The 14201-nt window shown below is 57.0% G+C and overlaps 1 protein-coding gene across 7 annotated transcripts in view; it reads left to right on the top strand.

Moving 5' to 3' along the window:
- KIAA0513 (KIAA0513 ortholog) overlaps positions 1-14201 on the top strand; it is a 44156-nt gene that overhangs the window by 23868 nt on the left and 6087 nt on the right. For 6 of the 7 annotated variants that reach the window (XM_019535992.1, XM_019535991.1, XM_019535988.1 and 3 more), the window contains exons 3-12: positions 1878-1977; positions 2273-2346; positions 2865-2935; positions 4091-4289; positions 5238-5278; positions 5498-5582; positions 5746-5823; positions 10229-10258; positions 13617-13697; positions 13996-14090. In XM_019535992.1, coding sequence (XP_019391537.1) covers positions 1878-1977; positions 2273-2346; positions 2865-2935; positions 4091-4289; positions 5238-5278; positions 5498-5582; positions 5746-5823; positions 10229-10258; positions 13617-13697; positions 13996-14090 — 854 coding nt within the window. The remainder of the gene's footprint in view (positions 1-1877; positions 1978-2272; positions 2347-2864; positions 2936-4090; positions 4290-5237; positions 5279-5497; positions 5583-5745; positions 5824-10228; positions 10259-13616; positions 13698-13995; positions 14091-14201) is intronic. The other variant, XM_019535994.1, reaches the window with a different exon arrangement.

Here is a 14201-nt window from a genome sequence, read left to right as displayed (position 1 = left end):
GCAGGCAGGGCTGTGCGGGGTCCTGTGCAGAGGTGCATGCTGGGATGGGTGTTGGAGGTGGGGCAGGCAGGGCTGTGCGGGGTCCTGTGCAGAGGTGCATGCTGGGATGGGTGTTGGAGGTGGGGGGGCAGGGGTGTGCGGGGTCCTGTGCAGAGGTGCATGCTGGGAGCAGAGAGGGAGTAATGAAGCCCCTGGCCTTTTGGCAGGGGTCTGCCCTCCTGCAGCCTGCGCGGGGCTCCGGGCCTCGTGGCAGCCGAGACGCAGCAGCGGGCGAAGCTTGCGCCCACTCTCCTGCACGGTGCACGCCAAACGGGTGCAGGCAGAAGCCCCCGCTAGCATCTGGCAGCGTGGCCAAGGCCCCTGGGGTCTCTGGCTCGGGTAGCTGCCAGGGCCATGCCTACGCTGGCGCTCTTCAGACGTGCTGCACCCCCCCGCCCTCCCTTCCCTGCCTCTTCCTCCAGCTGCGGTGCACGGGCCAGCACGTCCCCTCCTGAGCTCCTGCGCCTGGCGCTGCCTTCCCGGCTCAGGCCCAGCTGCCGGGGCGCATCGCCCCGCAGGCCTGCCCGGTGAATGCGGATGCACGTGTGGGTTGGGGGCCTTCCTGCCTTGCTCTGCGCCCCAGCCCTGTCCCAGCATGCGCCCACGCGGCCCCGTGCTGCTACCCCTGCGGCCTTTTGCTCTCCGTGCCGCTGCAGCCGAGTGCAGCGAAGGCAGCTGAGCAAATCAGGCCGGACCGGGAGCCGGAGCCAGAGCCGCTTGTTTTGCTGAGGGCAATCCTGTCGTTGCTGCTTTGGAAACGGGTGGCTCCTTCCTTCCTCATCAGCAGCGGGACAGAGCACAGCGAGGGGCCTGAGCATCGCAAGAGCAGGCAGGAAGGGTCTGGTCACCCATTGCTCCTGGGGGTGGGTGGTTGTTCCTGCCTGGACCTGGACCGCAGTCCCTGAGCAGAGCAAAGGGATGGAGCCGGGTTGCCGGGCCTGTCTTTGCAGAGCCTTCCTCTGTCAGCCGGGGCCAACCCGTCCCGGCACCGCTCAGGGGGAAACCATCCGGGACCCCTGGCATCCGGACCCCTGCTGTCTGTCCGTGCAGGAGGAGCTGGTGTAGGGGTGCTACCTCTCCCCCTTGCAGGGGCAAACATCTTCGACCCATGTCGTCCAGCCTGTCCTGGGTGACGGGAGCTAATGAATCGCCGCTGAAACAGCTTAGCGGCTGTCGCGGATCACGTCGCAGCATCCCTCCAGCGCCCGAGCGAGCTCCATCAGGAAGCTCCTCTTCCCGGGAGGCAGCTCCAGAGCCGTGCTGCTCTGACAGGCTGGATCCTTCCTCCTCCTTTCCAGTCTGAAGGTTTCGAGAACAGTTTGTTCTCGCAACAGCCTTGTCCTTTAGCTCAAGTAGCCCCCGGCGGCTTGTGCGTGGCGTATTTATAGACAGCAAAGCCCTCCCCTTCGCTCTGCTGGTGAATGAAGCCCAGCTCCTCCAGTCTTTTCCCATCAGATGTGCTGTCTGCCCCTTCGATCTTCCTGGCAGCCCCTACTCTGGTTGGCATGGTCTTGCTTGGACAGGGGGCGCGGAGAGCTGAGCGGTGTAGGATTTTCCTGCGTCTTCTAGCGCTGCCTTTCGTCGCTCACCCTGGGATCCTGGTTGCCGCTTGCATAATAAGCGTGCTCTGCTCAGCGGTGCGCGAAGCTGAGCAGCAGTGAAATCCGGGAGCGCCGCGTCGAGGAGCAGAGACCGGGGTAGACGGGAGGGGTGGGGAGTAGCAGTAATCCAGGGAGCCGTTCCCTTGCTGTTAACCGCACGTTGCACTTTTCTGAGCCAGCCCACGCAGGCTGGGGAGCCGGGGATGTGCTTCAGTGCGGACGTGCTTTCCATTGCAGAGAGGACCTGGACCAGGAGGAGAAGGCCAAGTTCGGGGAGCTGTGCAGTGGCGAGAACGGCAAAGGCCGGGAGTGGTTCGCGAGATACGTGAGCGCTCAGGTGAGGGAGCGCGGCTATCTCGTCTGAGCAGGGCAGGCCGTGGCAAAGGGAGGCTGTTGCTCTACCGCTGCCTTTTGCTGTGCTGACAATGTATCCAGCACGGTCTCGGGGAGGTTGAGCCTTGGGGAGAGCTCCCCGAACTGACGGTCCTCTTGGAGAAACTCTCCAAGCCCACGTTGCGGGCTTGAGACTCCCTCCGGATGGGCCAGGCCAGCTCTGTGGCATGCCTTTGGGGAAGCCTCCTGGTTTCAGCTCCCCTTCCGAGTGTTGACGCCAGCTTTGTCTGTGCTTGCAGCGCTGCAACTCCAAGTGCGTCTCTGAGCAGACCTTCTACCGGCTGGTGCAGTCCTTCGCCGTCGTGCTCTTCGAGTAAGTCATGCTGGCTGGGAGAGCGATACGTTCGGGTGCCGGAAAGCAGCTGAATCAAACCTCAGCCCTACGCTGCTTCATGGTTGGTGTCACTGCCCTGTTTAAATGCAGGGCACCATCTTTGGTGGGACCTGCCCAATCCAGCCCCTGCGCCCACCTTGCTCCCAGCTGGTTGCTTGGCTCCTGATTTGCTTGCAGGTGCTTCAGCTTGACAGCCACGTACTGGGAGAGCAATGTGCGCACCGTGGCTGATGCTAGAAAGCAGAGGGCCTGGCGCGGTGCGAGACCCGCAGATGCCTCCCACCGCTACTACTAGTAGCAGAGTGCAATGCGGACAAGGGAGCCGGGGGATTAGGATGAGGGGATGCAGGGTGACTGGGGTATGTTAAGACCCTCAATAACAAGCGTGACCCAGACCCAAACCACATGACACTCCTGCTCCTGGGACGCAGGCATGGGGTTTTGCTGCTTTGGCTACCTCTGCTTGATCCTTCCATCTCTTCCCCCTCCGTTTCCAGGTGTCACCAGATGGACGACTTCGGCCCTGCCAAAAACCTGATGACCATGTGCTTCACGTATTACTACATCGGTAAGAGGCCCCAGCTGCCCGGCTGCTTTGTGGCTGGACGAGACGGGGCATTGACACGACTTAGCATTGTAAAGCGTGCACGGTGTGCGGTGCAATCGAGAGGTGTGATTGCAGCCCTGCACCCGAGCCAGCTTCTCTCCAGCCAGCTTGGGTACTAGTAGCAGTGAAGCCACAGGGTTGTGGACTTCAGTGTGGGCCGTGCATGCCAGCTGGGACCCGGGTGGCCTGTCCAGGCTGCCAGTCTATGCAGAAGCTACATGACTGTATCTCCAGTGCTTCTGGTCCCAAAGTAAGCTGGGGAGTGTCGGCCCTGCTGCCTGCCCCCTCCGCTAGCAGGCCAGACGTGCCCTTGAAGCAGGATGGGGGTTGCTAGCTGAAGATGTGTGCTTATCCCGGGATTGCAACCGGGCCTAGTGTCATGCACCCCTGTGTCCAGCTCCGGTGCAACGTCATGCCTTGGCTTCCACATATGCTGGAAATTAGCCCTCTCTATCTTTAAAGGCACCTAAAATCACCACCCCCAAACTATAACCCACGTGGTGCAGAAATGCAGGGGTCCATCCTGAGCTTGGGGGCAGCTCGTCTCGGGGGCTCTTTGCATGGAGACTTGGTGACATTGGATAGGGAGAGGGCGAGGAGACGTGAGAGGAGGTACATTGCAGGGTGAGACGTGGGTAGGGGTTTATCAGGTACCAGCTGCTCTACAAGACCTGTCCTTCTGCCCATTCGTCTTCCTCGAGGGTCGAGCGCTGAGCTGTGGCCATTTAGCTTTGACTGAAAGAAGTGAATGAAACAACCATGAAAGAATGATAATAATGAAAGAATAATGGTATACGACAGATACATATAAGAATAATGAAAGAAGTCAATTAGTGCTGTTTCGCTTTCACTTGCTTCGGGGTAAGAGCAGACCCACGGGCATCAATTCCTGGGGGCAGCTGACACTTGGCTAATGTCTGTCCCTATTAATTCCCCAGAGTTTGGGCATCTCACCTTACTGATTTAGTCCCTGCCTGGGTAAAAGCCTGGCCGGTCTGGGTACCATCACATGGAGCAAGAGCTCGGGGAGCCTGTCACTCAACCCCAGCCGTGTAGGGGAGGGCAGTGCCCCCTTGCCTTGGGGGGTCAGCTGAAGGCAGCTGCCTTTTCTCATAGGGAAAATGCACACGCTACCCTCCGAGATGAAGGAGAAGCCCGTGGGGAGCATCGACTCGTACCTGAAGTCAGCCAACAGCTGGCTGGCCGAGAAGAAGGACATTGCGGAGAGGCTCCTCAAGAACACGTCGGCCAAGACCGAGAACGTGAAAGGCTTCTTCGGGGGGCTGGAGACCAAGTTCATGGGCCGGAAGAGCGAGTGAGTGTCCTCTCTGCTTGTGCTGGGGTGGGAAGTGCCTGAGCCACGGGCTAGAGACAGACGGGATGGATGAGCGACCCGAGCATCACTAGGGTGCCTCTACACCATGTCCCTAGCGCTCCTGGGGGCTTCTTGCAAGCAACGCCCCCCTTTCCTGTTCTCCCACGCCAGCTGCGGTGTGGACATACCCCATCGACCTTCCCCCCGTGCATGGAGCTGCGCAGTCTCTGAAGACCTGTGTGTTTGGGTCGGGAGCAGCAGATCTCAGGCTGCGTGGCTGGCTGCAGTGGCTTGGTGGTCACAGCTTGTCCTTTCCAGCTCCTGCAGCCTATTAAAGAAAATAAAATGCTGCCTGGGCTCAGGCTGCCTGGCTGTGGTTGCTGTGGGGAGGTGTTGGGTGGAGGGAAGGGGACCACAACAGGACGGGGAGGTGTCCAGGTGAAGCCCCGTGGCACACCCTGGTCTTTGCCAGTCAGCCGTCCCAGAAGGTGGGATCAAGGGGATGTGCCATTAACCCCTGCCTGGCCTTGAGCAAGCTCCCCGTGCCTCGGTTTCCCCATCCTGCCCAGTGGGTGTGAGGTACGTGCTTGCATCGTAATGAGAAGAGTGTGGTTGGGGAGCACACAGAGACCTTCTGGTGGCTCTGGAAAGGGAAGCTGGTTCAGGCTGGCCGGGGTTTCCACCTTCTGCACCGGGCGGATCGAGCTCTAGCCTGAGTATTTTGACAGCAAGTCAACCTCCAGCTCTCTCAGCCGGTGGGTCTCAGCCCTGCATCCCAGCAGCAGCTCCGGAGGAGCTGGGTTATTAAAAAATAAATGATGCTCTCCCTTGCCATCATTGCTTGAAAGGGTCTTATTGCATGGGCAGACAGAGTTGGAGCTGGCTTTGATGGGGCATCCATCAATGGCAGAGAGAGAGGCTCTGACTGCTACGATCTTTGTGCTGTAGGGACATCGAGGACAAGCCCAAGGAGAAGCTGCAGAAGACAGGTGAGCACGGCAGGCTCCACAGCAAGAGCATCTCTATAGGACCCCCAAGATCGGGGCTTGGAGGGGGTGGCTCAGACATAGAGAGCATCATGGCTTCCCAGTGGTGGAGGTGGGAGGGGTGTCACAAACCAGGAGAAGCTTTGCCCTGGGGGCTTGAGAGCTGGGTGGGTGCCGAGTCTGCATGTGAAGCCGGGCGCGTGACCACGTGTTTCCCTGCAGTTTCCGTGCAGAGCCCCGAGGACGAGGAGGAGAAGAGGGGAGAGAAGATCTACCTGTACATGCACCTGAAGCAGCAGCCCATCTGGTAAGCACCGGCGCCCCGTCTTCAGCTGCGGCTGCGAGGAGCTAGCTGTGCCCTGGCTTCCTGGGCTCGTGTCACTCCTCTCGGAGACGTAGTCCGTGTGGGGCTCTGCACCTGCACGTGCAGATGCTCCCCCGGTCTCCAGTGCCGTCTCCTTGCCCTGCAGGCACACCCTGAGGTTTTGGAACGCGGCTTTCTTCGACGCCGTCCACTGCGAGCGGAGGAAGAGGTCTCCAACCACCAGGTAAGATGCTCGCGCTATGTCCTGCCTGGCCCTGGCAAGGGCTGGTGCAGGGGTGGTGGGCGGACAGCCTCCCCTGCCTCCCCCGAAGGGTGACTGCTGTAGCCCAGCTCTTTGACTCCGCTGCCTGGGGAAGTCCCTTCCCACAGGTAACACAAGGGCTCACCATGCCCCCTCTGCCTGGGACCTGGGTGGGGAGTCCCGTTCCCCATCCTTCCTCCTGGAAGCGCCTGGCACGGAGATTAGAAGCTGCCGTGAGCTTGTGGCAGGGAATTACTGAGCTGGCTCTTCCTGGGACAGGAGCTGGGGATCAGGCTTGTTGGTGGCAGCAGCAATGGGTGCCGTCTAAGCCAGCCACTTAGACCAGCAGGTCACCCATCGAGGGTCACGGTGTGGCAGGCTGGCAGGGTCCCTTGGTGGGTTGTGAAGACAGCGTCCTCTGAGGACACAGAAATCACATGTGTCCAAACCAGACTAGCTGGAAACTTTATACTTCTGTGTCAAGACCTCAGTCCTCCAGCCGGCTTTTTTCCTGCTGCTTTCGCCTGGATAAAGCTACATCACTGACTGCAGGAGAAAGCAAAGACAAATTATTCCAGGTAGCAATATTTGGAACAACACCCCCTAGGCTGAGCGGTGGTAGGGAGCCAGAGGAAAGCACATGTGCTCTGAGCACATGGACCTAGATCCTGGTAAAGAAGTTAGAGGTGTAAATGGCTCCGAGGGGACACACTACATCTGGGCTCTGGCCAGGGTTTGCTCTGTTTGCTCTTGTATTTTAAAGCAAGAGTTACACTAGCACAGATGTGGGACAGACTGGGGAACCAGGGAAGGAAGCTGCCCGGGAACAGGAGTGCAAATGACTGTTCTTGTTACTAAATTCAGTGTTGAAAGCAGCAGCTTAGCTACAGGGAGGAGTCGGTCCAGGTTTTTGTGTGCTCTCGGGGCACTGATGTGTGGCCTGCAGCAGGGAGCAGGTGGGGAGCATGTGCTTAAAAAGAACATGTATTGTTTTCTACCCAACAATGTTTCTTTAAGAAAGGTAGCACAGTGCTAGGCTGGGACTTGGAAGATTCGGCTGGGTTTCTCCCATGTGTGGACTCGCTGGGTGACCCCCAGCAGGTCACGTCTCGCCCGTGGCCTCAGTGTTGATGCCTGTGAAATGGGGACACCAGTGCTTCTCCACGTTTGCAAATGCTTTGAGGCTTTGACAACCACCCAACGTGCCTAAGCATTGCAACGCAGCATTCACCTCTGAGCAGTCATCCTCATTTCACCTGGAGTGGAGAAAGCAGCCTGGGTTTCCAGGACCTGAAGCTGCTTGGTGGACTGATGATGGCTGGCATGTTTTCATCACCTCGCGTGTGCCGACAGAAGCACCTATCGAAGTGCTGTGCCACGTGCCTTTGCATCGACTAGGTATAAAATTAGCAGGCGCGAGTGTTTGGCAAGGACAGATGCCGTTCACAGCTGTTCCCAGCTGCGATGCCATTCCCAATTAACTTGATGGCTGATTTCCGTGCTGTACGACGAGACGTTATCACCAAGAAGTGCTGGGGAGCCACTGCCTGCAGTGCCCCCAAGATCACCGCGGTGTTGGGACAGGCTCCAGTACCCTGCCTGTCTCTCCGGGAGGGCAAGAGGCCAGCTCCTGAACATGAACGGGGATGAGACTCGACAGAGAGCAGCAGCAAGCATAGCAGGTGGAGCAGGTGTTGGGGTGTAGCGTTGGCAAGCGTTGCAGCTGGGTCTGCCGCAGCTTTTATTATATTACAGGCCATGAAACACTTGGTACAGGTGGTCAGAGGGGCAGCGTGAGCTGGCACAAGCTTTCAAGATGCCCTACCCCATTTCCTGGGGGAAGAAATGGGACTGGAAGATGCAAGGCAGTGCTGCATGGTAGCGACTGGCACAGGCAAGCCTCCAGCGACTGCATCCACACTTGGTGTCTGCAAGGGCCAGAGTAACACAGAGCTCCTTGAGCAGCGGGGTGCATAGAGCACCCCGCTGTGACAGCAATCATGAAGCTCCTAGGAGCCATGGGGCTCTTCGGCAGGCTTCTGGCAGCAGTGTCGTGGCGTAAAGCTGAGCCAGGTGGGCTGGGAATCCTGCCCTCACTCAGCACCTAATGACATAGGGGTGGCTTGGTTTGTGCTGCTGTGTGGTCCCTAGACGTCTCGTGTCCCCTCCTGCTTCAGCTGCCCCCAGGTGTTTGGGGGGCAGCGGGTGTCACAAATTGCCCTGCCCAAGAGTTTTGCACCGTAGCTCTTTCTGCAATCCCTAAACCTCAAACTGGGGTGGTTCCTGCTGCAGCCTGGGAGCATTTGGATAGCACTCGCCTCCCACCAGCCACCCCTATCTCTGCTGGAAGGTCGTGGCAGCTCTAGCCAGGGCTGGAGCAGCCGCTTGGGGAACTGCAGGGGAAAAGTAGAGGAAATGGCCAACAGCAAGGCAAGAAAGAGGGCGATGTGATGGACCAAAACGACCTCGCCTGCCCTGGGCTCGCAGCTGGAAAAAAGGGCTTCCCTGCTAACGTGGCAGTCGGGAGTTAGGCGCTGACGTCCCCAGGTGCAGATCTCAGTGGGAGTTGCATTTGTTGAACCCGAGGAGACACTCGGCAGTCACTGCTGTTTGTGGACAGAAGCCCCCGGAGACCCGAGCGAATCCTGAGCCTCAACCTCTCCAGGCCGAGCCTTGACTGCTGTGCGCAAACATCCGTCATTTATCCTAAGAGTCCTTCATTAATCCCCCTCTGCCCCAGAGGATTGTCCTCGTTAACCCAGTCACGTCCTAGGAGGGCCAGCGCTTCCCTACAGCTCTGCTAAGCCCTCGGCTTCCCTACAGCTCTGCTAAGCTCTGCTAAGGAAATATTAGTGAAAGGAAGGTTATACACTCCTGGGTATTACACGCTTCTTGATTAGCACAGGACGCATTTAGTCTTGCCCCTGGTTTTTGTTACAGGCAGTCGTTTTGTTGCTGAAAACCAAGTGAAGTCGTAGGCTGATCAGAGCAAATGGAAGAAGGGTCACGATTCTGAGAGAGATGAAAAAGGGGGCTTGGGTGTTTCTGTGATATCAGGATGATTGAGTACTTGCTGGTCTATAAGGGGTGAGCCTTGTTAATGAATAGACCCAGATAATCTCACCCAAGAGTTTTAGAAGAGTCGGCCAAGGGGGTTGCTGGCCTGCTGGTGTTTTTATTTTTAATATATTTTGGAATACAAAGGAAATTCAGAAGGATGAGACGAGTGCCAGTGTTACGAAAGGGCAAGGAAGGGGATGCATGTAAATGTAGGCCAGTCTGAAAGGCAGTGCCAGGCAAGAGGTTGCTATTGGGTTCACTTGAGAGAGAATGAAAAGAGAGGGCTGTGATGTATCATTCAGCGGGGGGAAAAAAACCCCTCTTGTCAAACAAACCTGGTTTCCTTCTTGGAGTTGATGCATCTGGGGCGAGAGGGGCACAGTGCGGATGCTTTGTAGGCGTTCGATTTAGCAAGTACGTACCGGTCCGATTTAAAGCTCAGCCTTCTGCAGTCACGAGGCCTGCATGAAACAGGCTAACGACTAGCTGACAGCTCTCGAGGAAGGACGTATCAATGGGGGGTCATCCAACAGGGGTGCTTGTTTGGCCGGAGGCCCCGCGTGCAGCTAGAATCCCCTACAGGGACACTTCCCACCCCGCGCGCCGGAGACCCCCAGCAGCGGAGTGGGGCGTCTCTCCGGCACGCGCTGCATGTTGTGCTGTCCCACCGCAGCTCCTTGCTCCGGGCACCGTGAGGCTGGGCGGGCTGGGAGGCGAGGCAAGGCAAGTTGGCGTCGGGGGTGCCAGCCCCTGTCCCCCAAGCTGGTGCTCGGACCAAATGCCTCGCCTCGTGCCGTCTCGCGGTGCGGGAGGGCTTAAGTGGGTGTGCTGCACGCCAGGCCAGTAACGGGGTCTGTGTGTGGGCTGGGCTGGGCTCGGCAAAGCGTTGCTGCCCTCCCGAGGCCATTCATTTCCTTGGTGTCAGGCTGGGAAGGGCTTCAGGAGTCTGGGCAGAATTGGGCCCGTGCTGAAGTCCTGCTTGAGGCAGACTTCCGGTAGCTGGGGGCAGTTTGACTGAGTTAGGGCACTGGTCTCTCCCCCTCTGCATTCGGCGGGAGGAGAGACGCCTTGAATCCTTCCCCGGGACTGTTCACCAAAGTGCTAGGGCCCCCCGTCACGGCGCTAGCAGAAATGCCAGGCGAGAAGCTGAGATTTGGGGGCGATCGTTCACGGTTGGGGTGGGGGAGCCTTTGATTTCCTCTCTGCCTCTAATGACTTTCTTTTCTTTCCTTCATCTCTTCTTCTCTTTTTTTTCCTCTCCATCCATATATCTTGCATGATCTTTAACACATAACCTTTGTTGGCCCTGTTTCTGCTGCCGCTCCAGAGGGAACGCTGGAGAGGAAGAGGAAAAGAGGTGTGTCTGTCCACATTACTTTGTCACATTGCTTTTTTGCTTTGTTTTGTTTTTTGCACTAGCGCTGACTCGCTTTAGGTCCAAATCTTGCCCTTTCCCTAAAACACCATCGGGGCAGAGTGGGCTAGGCAAGGCCTTGCGCAATGGCAGCCCCTGAAGCTCCAGGACACATTGGTGTCAGTTAATCCTTAATAAATAGATGGGGTGGATTTTAAAGGGTACTTCATCACGGGAGGCAGCATTGAGACCTCAGGAAGGAGCGAGGCACGTGATGGATGGGGCACAGGGTGATTTATTCTTCTGTTTTCCATCTTGCACGCTGACATCTATTTCAAGGGCAGTGTTTGGACACAAAGGGAGTCTCCTAGAAGGGGAGGTGCCATCCTACCCCTTCTTCCTGTTCTTTTTTTGTTTTTAAGCTTTCTTTTGCTAATGATGCTGTGAAATCGCGTTGCCCCACGCGTTGCTTTTCTCCCCCTCGTTTCCTTGCGCCTGCCAGGTGCCGACTAGAGCTGTCCGCGCCATGCTGGCTTTGTGCGTTCCCAGTGCTGCCGTTGGTTGTGATGTTTGGCTGATTTGAAATCCTGCCTTTTCCTTTCCGTAGGCTTGGTATGGTGGCCCACTTAAACAAAATGCAAAGGGGAATCATACTATCATAGAAAATGAGAGTTGGAAGGGACTTCAGGAGGTCACATCTAGTCCAACCCCCTGCTCCAAGTAGGACCATGCCAGCTAGGGTTTTAAAAACCCCCAGGGATGGAGAGTCCACCACCTCTCTGGGTAAACTGTCCCAGTGCTTCACTACCCCACTAGTGAGAACGTTTTCCCTAATATCCAGCCTCAGCTTTTCTTGCTGCAATTTGAGACCATTGCTCCTTGTTCCTTGCTCCACCAAGAATGCAAGTTGGGGGGAACAGCTGGAGCTGGGGAAAGGATCTGCGATCTACATATGGATGTTAGATCTTTGATGTCTGATCTTGGAATGACTCATTTAAGGGATGACCCAAAAATTACCCAAAAAGGAGGCTCTTTGGAGCCCTCAAAGGAGGTCTTAGGAGGAAAGTCCTTCTGGGCTTGACCTGGGCTAGCTAGATGCATGTGCCGAGACTGCTGCAATTTGGGCTGCAGGGCAAGGCCTGAGCTAAGTGGGACTGAAGTCAGGCCCAGTCTTCATATCAGGGCTGTGCAGGCACAAGAGTTCATTACAGCCAGATGCTCAGCAATCCTTATAACTGCTCACCAGATCTGGGATCCCCTGGAGCGCTATACAGTCCAATACCCATAGCTTAGCTTATGGGTTTCTTTGCAGAGGACCTCAATTTTGACAGCTCGTTTTGCAGTGCCTGGGTAACTCCTTCCCCGGTACCATTAAATCATACAGCAGCTAATTTAGTGTAATCATCGTTTGGTATGGATGAAGGCAGTCATCCGTGGTGGTCCTTTTGGGGCCGCACAAAGATCAAAGTATTTCAGTAGCGCTACATCGTTTTCCTTTTGCAAACACATTATCCCTGAATTAAAGCCTGGAAACCTTTTCAGTTTTTCTTGGTCGCTTTGATCTTTCTCTGCTTCATCAGGCCTTTACAAAGCAGGAGAACCTAAATCGACTTCCTCTCTCCCTGGGCCCAGGAGATCTGCAGTGTTGCTTCTGGATTTGAAGGCACTTGAATTAGCTTCCCCACTTCTCCAGCTGTAGTTTCAGGACGTGCATTTTAACGGTTATAGTGAGTTTTGTCCGCGCAGACTTTCCACATCTGTTATGCTTTTAAGCCTACCCCTCAGTTTTCCACTACAGCAATGCAACCCCTGCTGATTTAGGCACCTACACTGCCAGGTTTGCAGCCTTTCCTCGCAAGGTGACCCAATGTCCTGCTCATTTTGGGAAGGATTTTCAAGATTGAGCCCAGGCTAAGTGAGGTCTGAAGAAGCTGTGGCCAGGTGCCCTTTTTAGCAGGAGCAGAAATTTGAATGAGCCGGGAAGAGTCTCATCCCGGGGTCCATCCTTCCCCCTGTGATGCACCTCCGATTCCCACATCACACGTGCGCCAAGAGCTTGCTTTCCATCCCTGTCCTCCTCCTCCTTCTTCACTTTATTCCTTCTACCTGCTCCTTTCTCCGTCCCTTTCCTTCCTCCTTGCCTGGCTTGTAACCATCATCTGGCTTCGGGAAAGGGCTGGCTTGAGCCCCGGACACCAGGCTTCCCTGCATAACTGTCTTTCACTCCCACTGGCATCCATTGAGTATGGCATGATGACCGCCTGCGATGGTAGTTTTCTTGTGAAAGCCCAGCCAGATCAGACCTCCAATGGGGGAGACCCACAGCTCCTTGGTGCTAGTTTTGAGTTGCCTTTTGCATGCAGGATGGGACGGGGGGGTCCAAAGTCAGGTAGTGTCCAACCAGCACAATCCAGTGGACCGATGCTCAGATTGGCCCACACCTAGTTCCCTTGCCAGGGACATAGCATAGACGTCCCCAGGATTGTGTGAATCCAGCTGTCTTTCTGCAAGAGGATGAGACGAGATGCTTTGGGGCCCTGTAGTCCTCGTGGAGAGAACAGCCTGTGTCTTGTTTCAAACCCCTCGCGCATCCATGAGCTGTGCGATGATCACCAGCCTGGGAAGCTCACATCTCCTTGCTTGCAGTGGTCCAATATAATGTGCCTTGCGGTCCAACTTGAGCCCCAGAGCGCAGCCGATAGCATGCTAACCCAGGCGCAGGCCTTGCCGTCATCGCTCTGCAGCCCCAGGAGAGACCGGCAGATCAAGGGCATCCCACCTCGCTTCCTGAGGTTGAAGCTCTGTGTTTTTAAAGTTGATTTTTTTGGAGAAAGAGCCCAGCTCTCTGTGGACCCATCTCAACTGGGAAACTGTGCTGTCTGGAAAGCAGTTGCGAAGCGTGCCCCCAGCTGAAGAGCTGCAAGGCGCTGGGTTTGTTTGGCCTGAGAGATTTTAATGGAGGTGGGGCGGGATGCTTTACTCTTTGGGACTATGTTGGCATTGCTGCTCCCAGCAGGTAAAATCCATGCTCTTCCCAGCGCTGGTGGTGCTAACGGTCTCTCCTCGAGCTGCGCGTGCAAGGCACAAGCCAGTATTTCCCCACTCTCGAGCCGGCAGCGTAGGGACTCGTTGTCCGGCAGGACAAACGCGGGCACGAGAGGGTCCTTTGAGCACTTCGGGAAGGAGGGGTGAAGTCTGCCAGCTGCAGTCGCCGAAAGCAGGAGTGACCGCGGGTGCTCCGCACCTGAGATCCTCTCCTGGCTGCCCCCAAGGCCAGCACGGCGTGGGTGTCCTGTCTCGTGGTGGGGTGGGAGGGCGGCGTGGTGGCTTCCCAGTACAAGACCCGCTTGGACGTTTGCAGGGAGAAGTGGTGCCACATGACCCAGGAGGAGCGGGACGACAGCCTGCGGTTTAATGAGAACATCACTTTCGGGCAGCTGGGGTAAGGAGAAGGGGAGACATCGGGGGCCCCCCACCTCGACAGGAAGAAACCCATTGAGCCCTTTGTGCCCAGGACCCTGGGGGGAGGTGGAGAGGGCAAAGCGGGGTCTTTGCATCTTGTTGCTAGCTGCATAGCAGCACTCTGCCCCATTTAGGTGGAGAGTCATCGTCATCCCACCGTCATCCCTGCCACTGCCCTTTGGGGACAGACAGTGTGACGAGGGGGGAGGAGAGGAGGGGCCCGCTGGGTGCTGTCTGTTCGGCCTGCCTGTGCCACACGCGTGTGTCTTTTCCCCCAGCACTTTCACTCACAACATGCTGGCATTTGGCCTGACCAAGAAGCTCTGCAACGACTTCTTGAAGAAGCAGGCGGTGATCGGCAATCTGGACGAAGGTAGGGGCAGGTCGGGAGGGACCGGGCCCCAGTACGAGCGCCCGGAGAGGAGGGTGGGATGCGACTGGCGGGGGCGGTGGGAGAAGTCACCCAGTCTGCAGCACAGCCTCC

This window comes from Crocodylus porosus, unplaced genomic scaffold (genome assembly GCF_001723895.1).
Source record: "Crocodylus porosus isolate Cpor-Errol unplaced genomic scaffold, CroPor_comp1, whole genome shotgun sequence".
In the NCBI taxonomy this organism is placed as follows: domain Eukaryota; kingdom Metazoa; phylum Chordata; order Crocodylia; family Crocodylidae; genus Crocodylus; species Crocodylus porosus.
The sequence above is the reverse complement of the archived record's forward strand: the minus strand, read 5'-3'. Positions and strand labels throughout refer to the sequence as shown.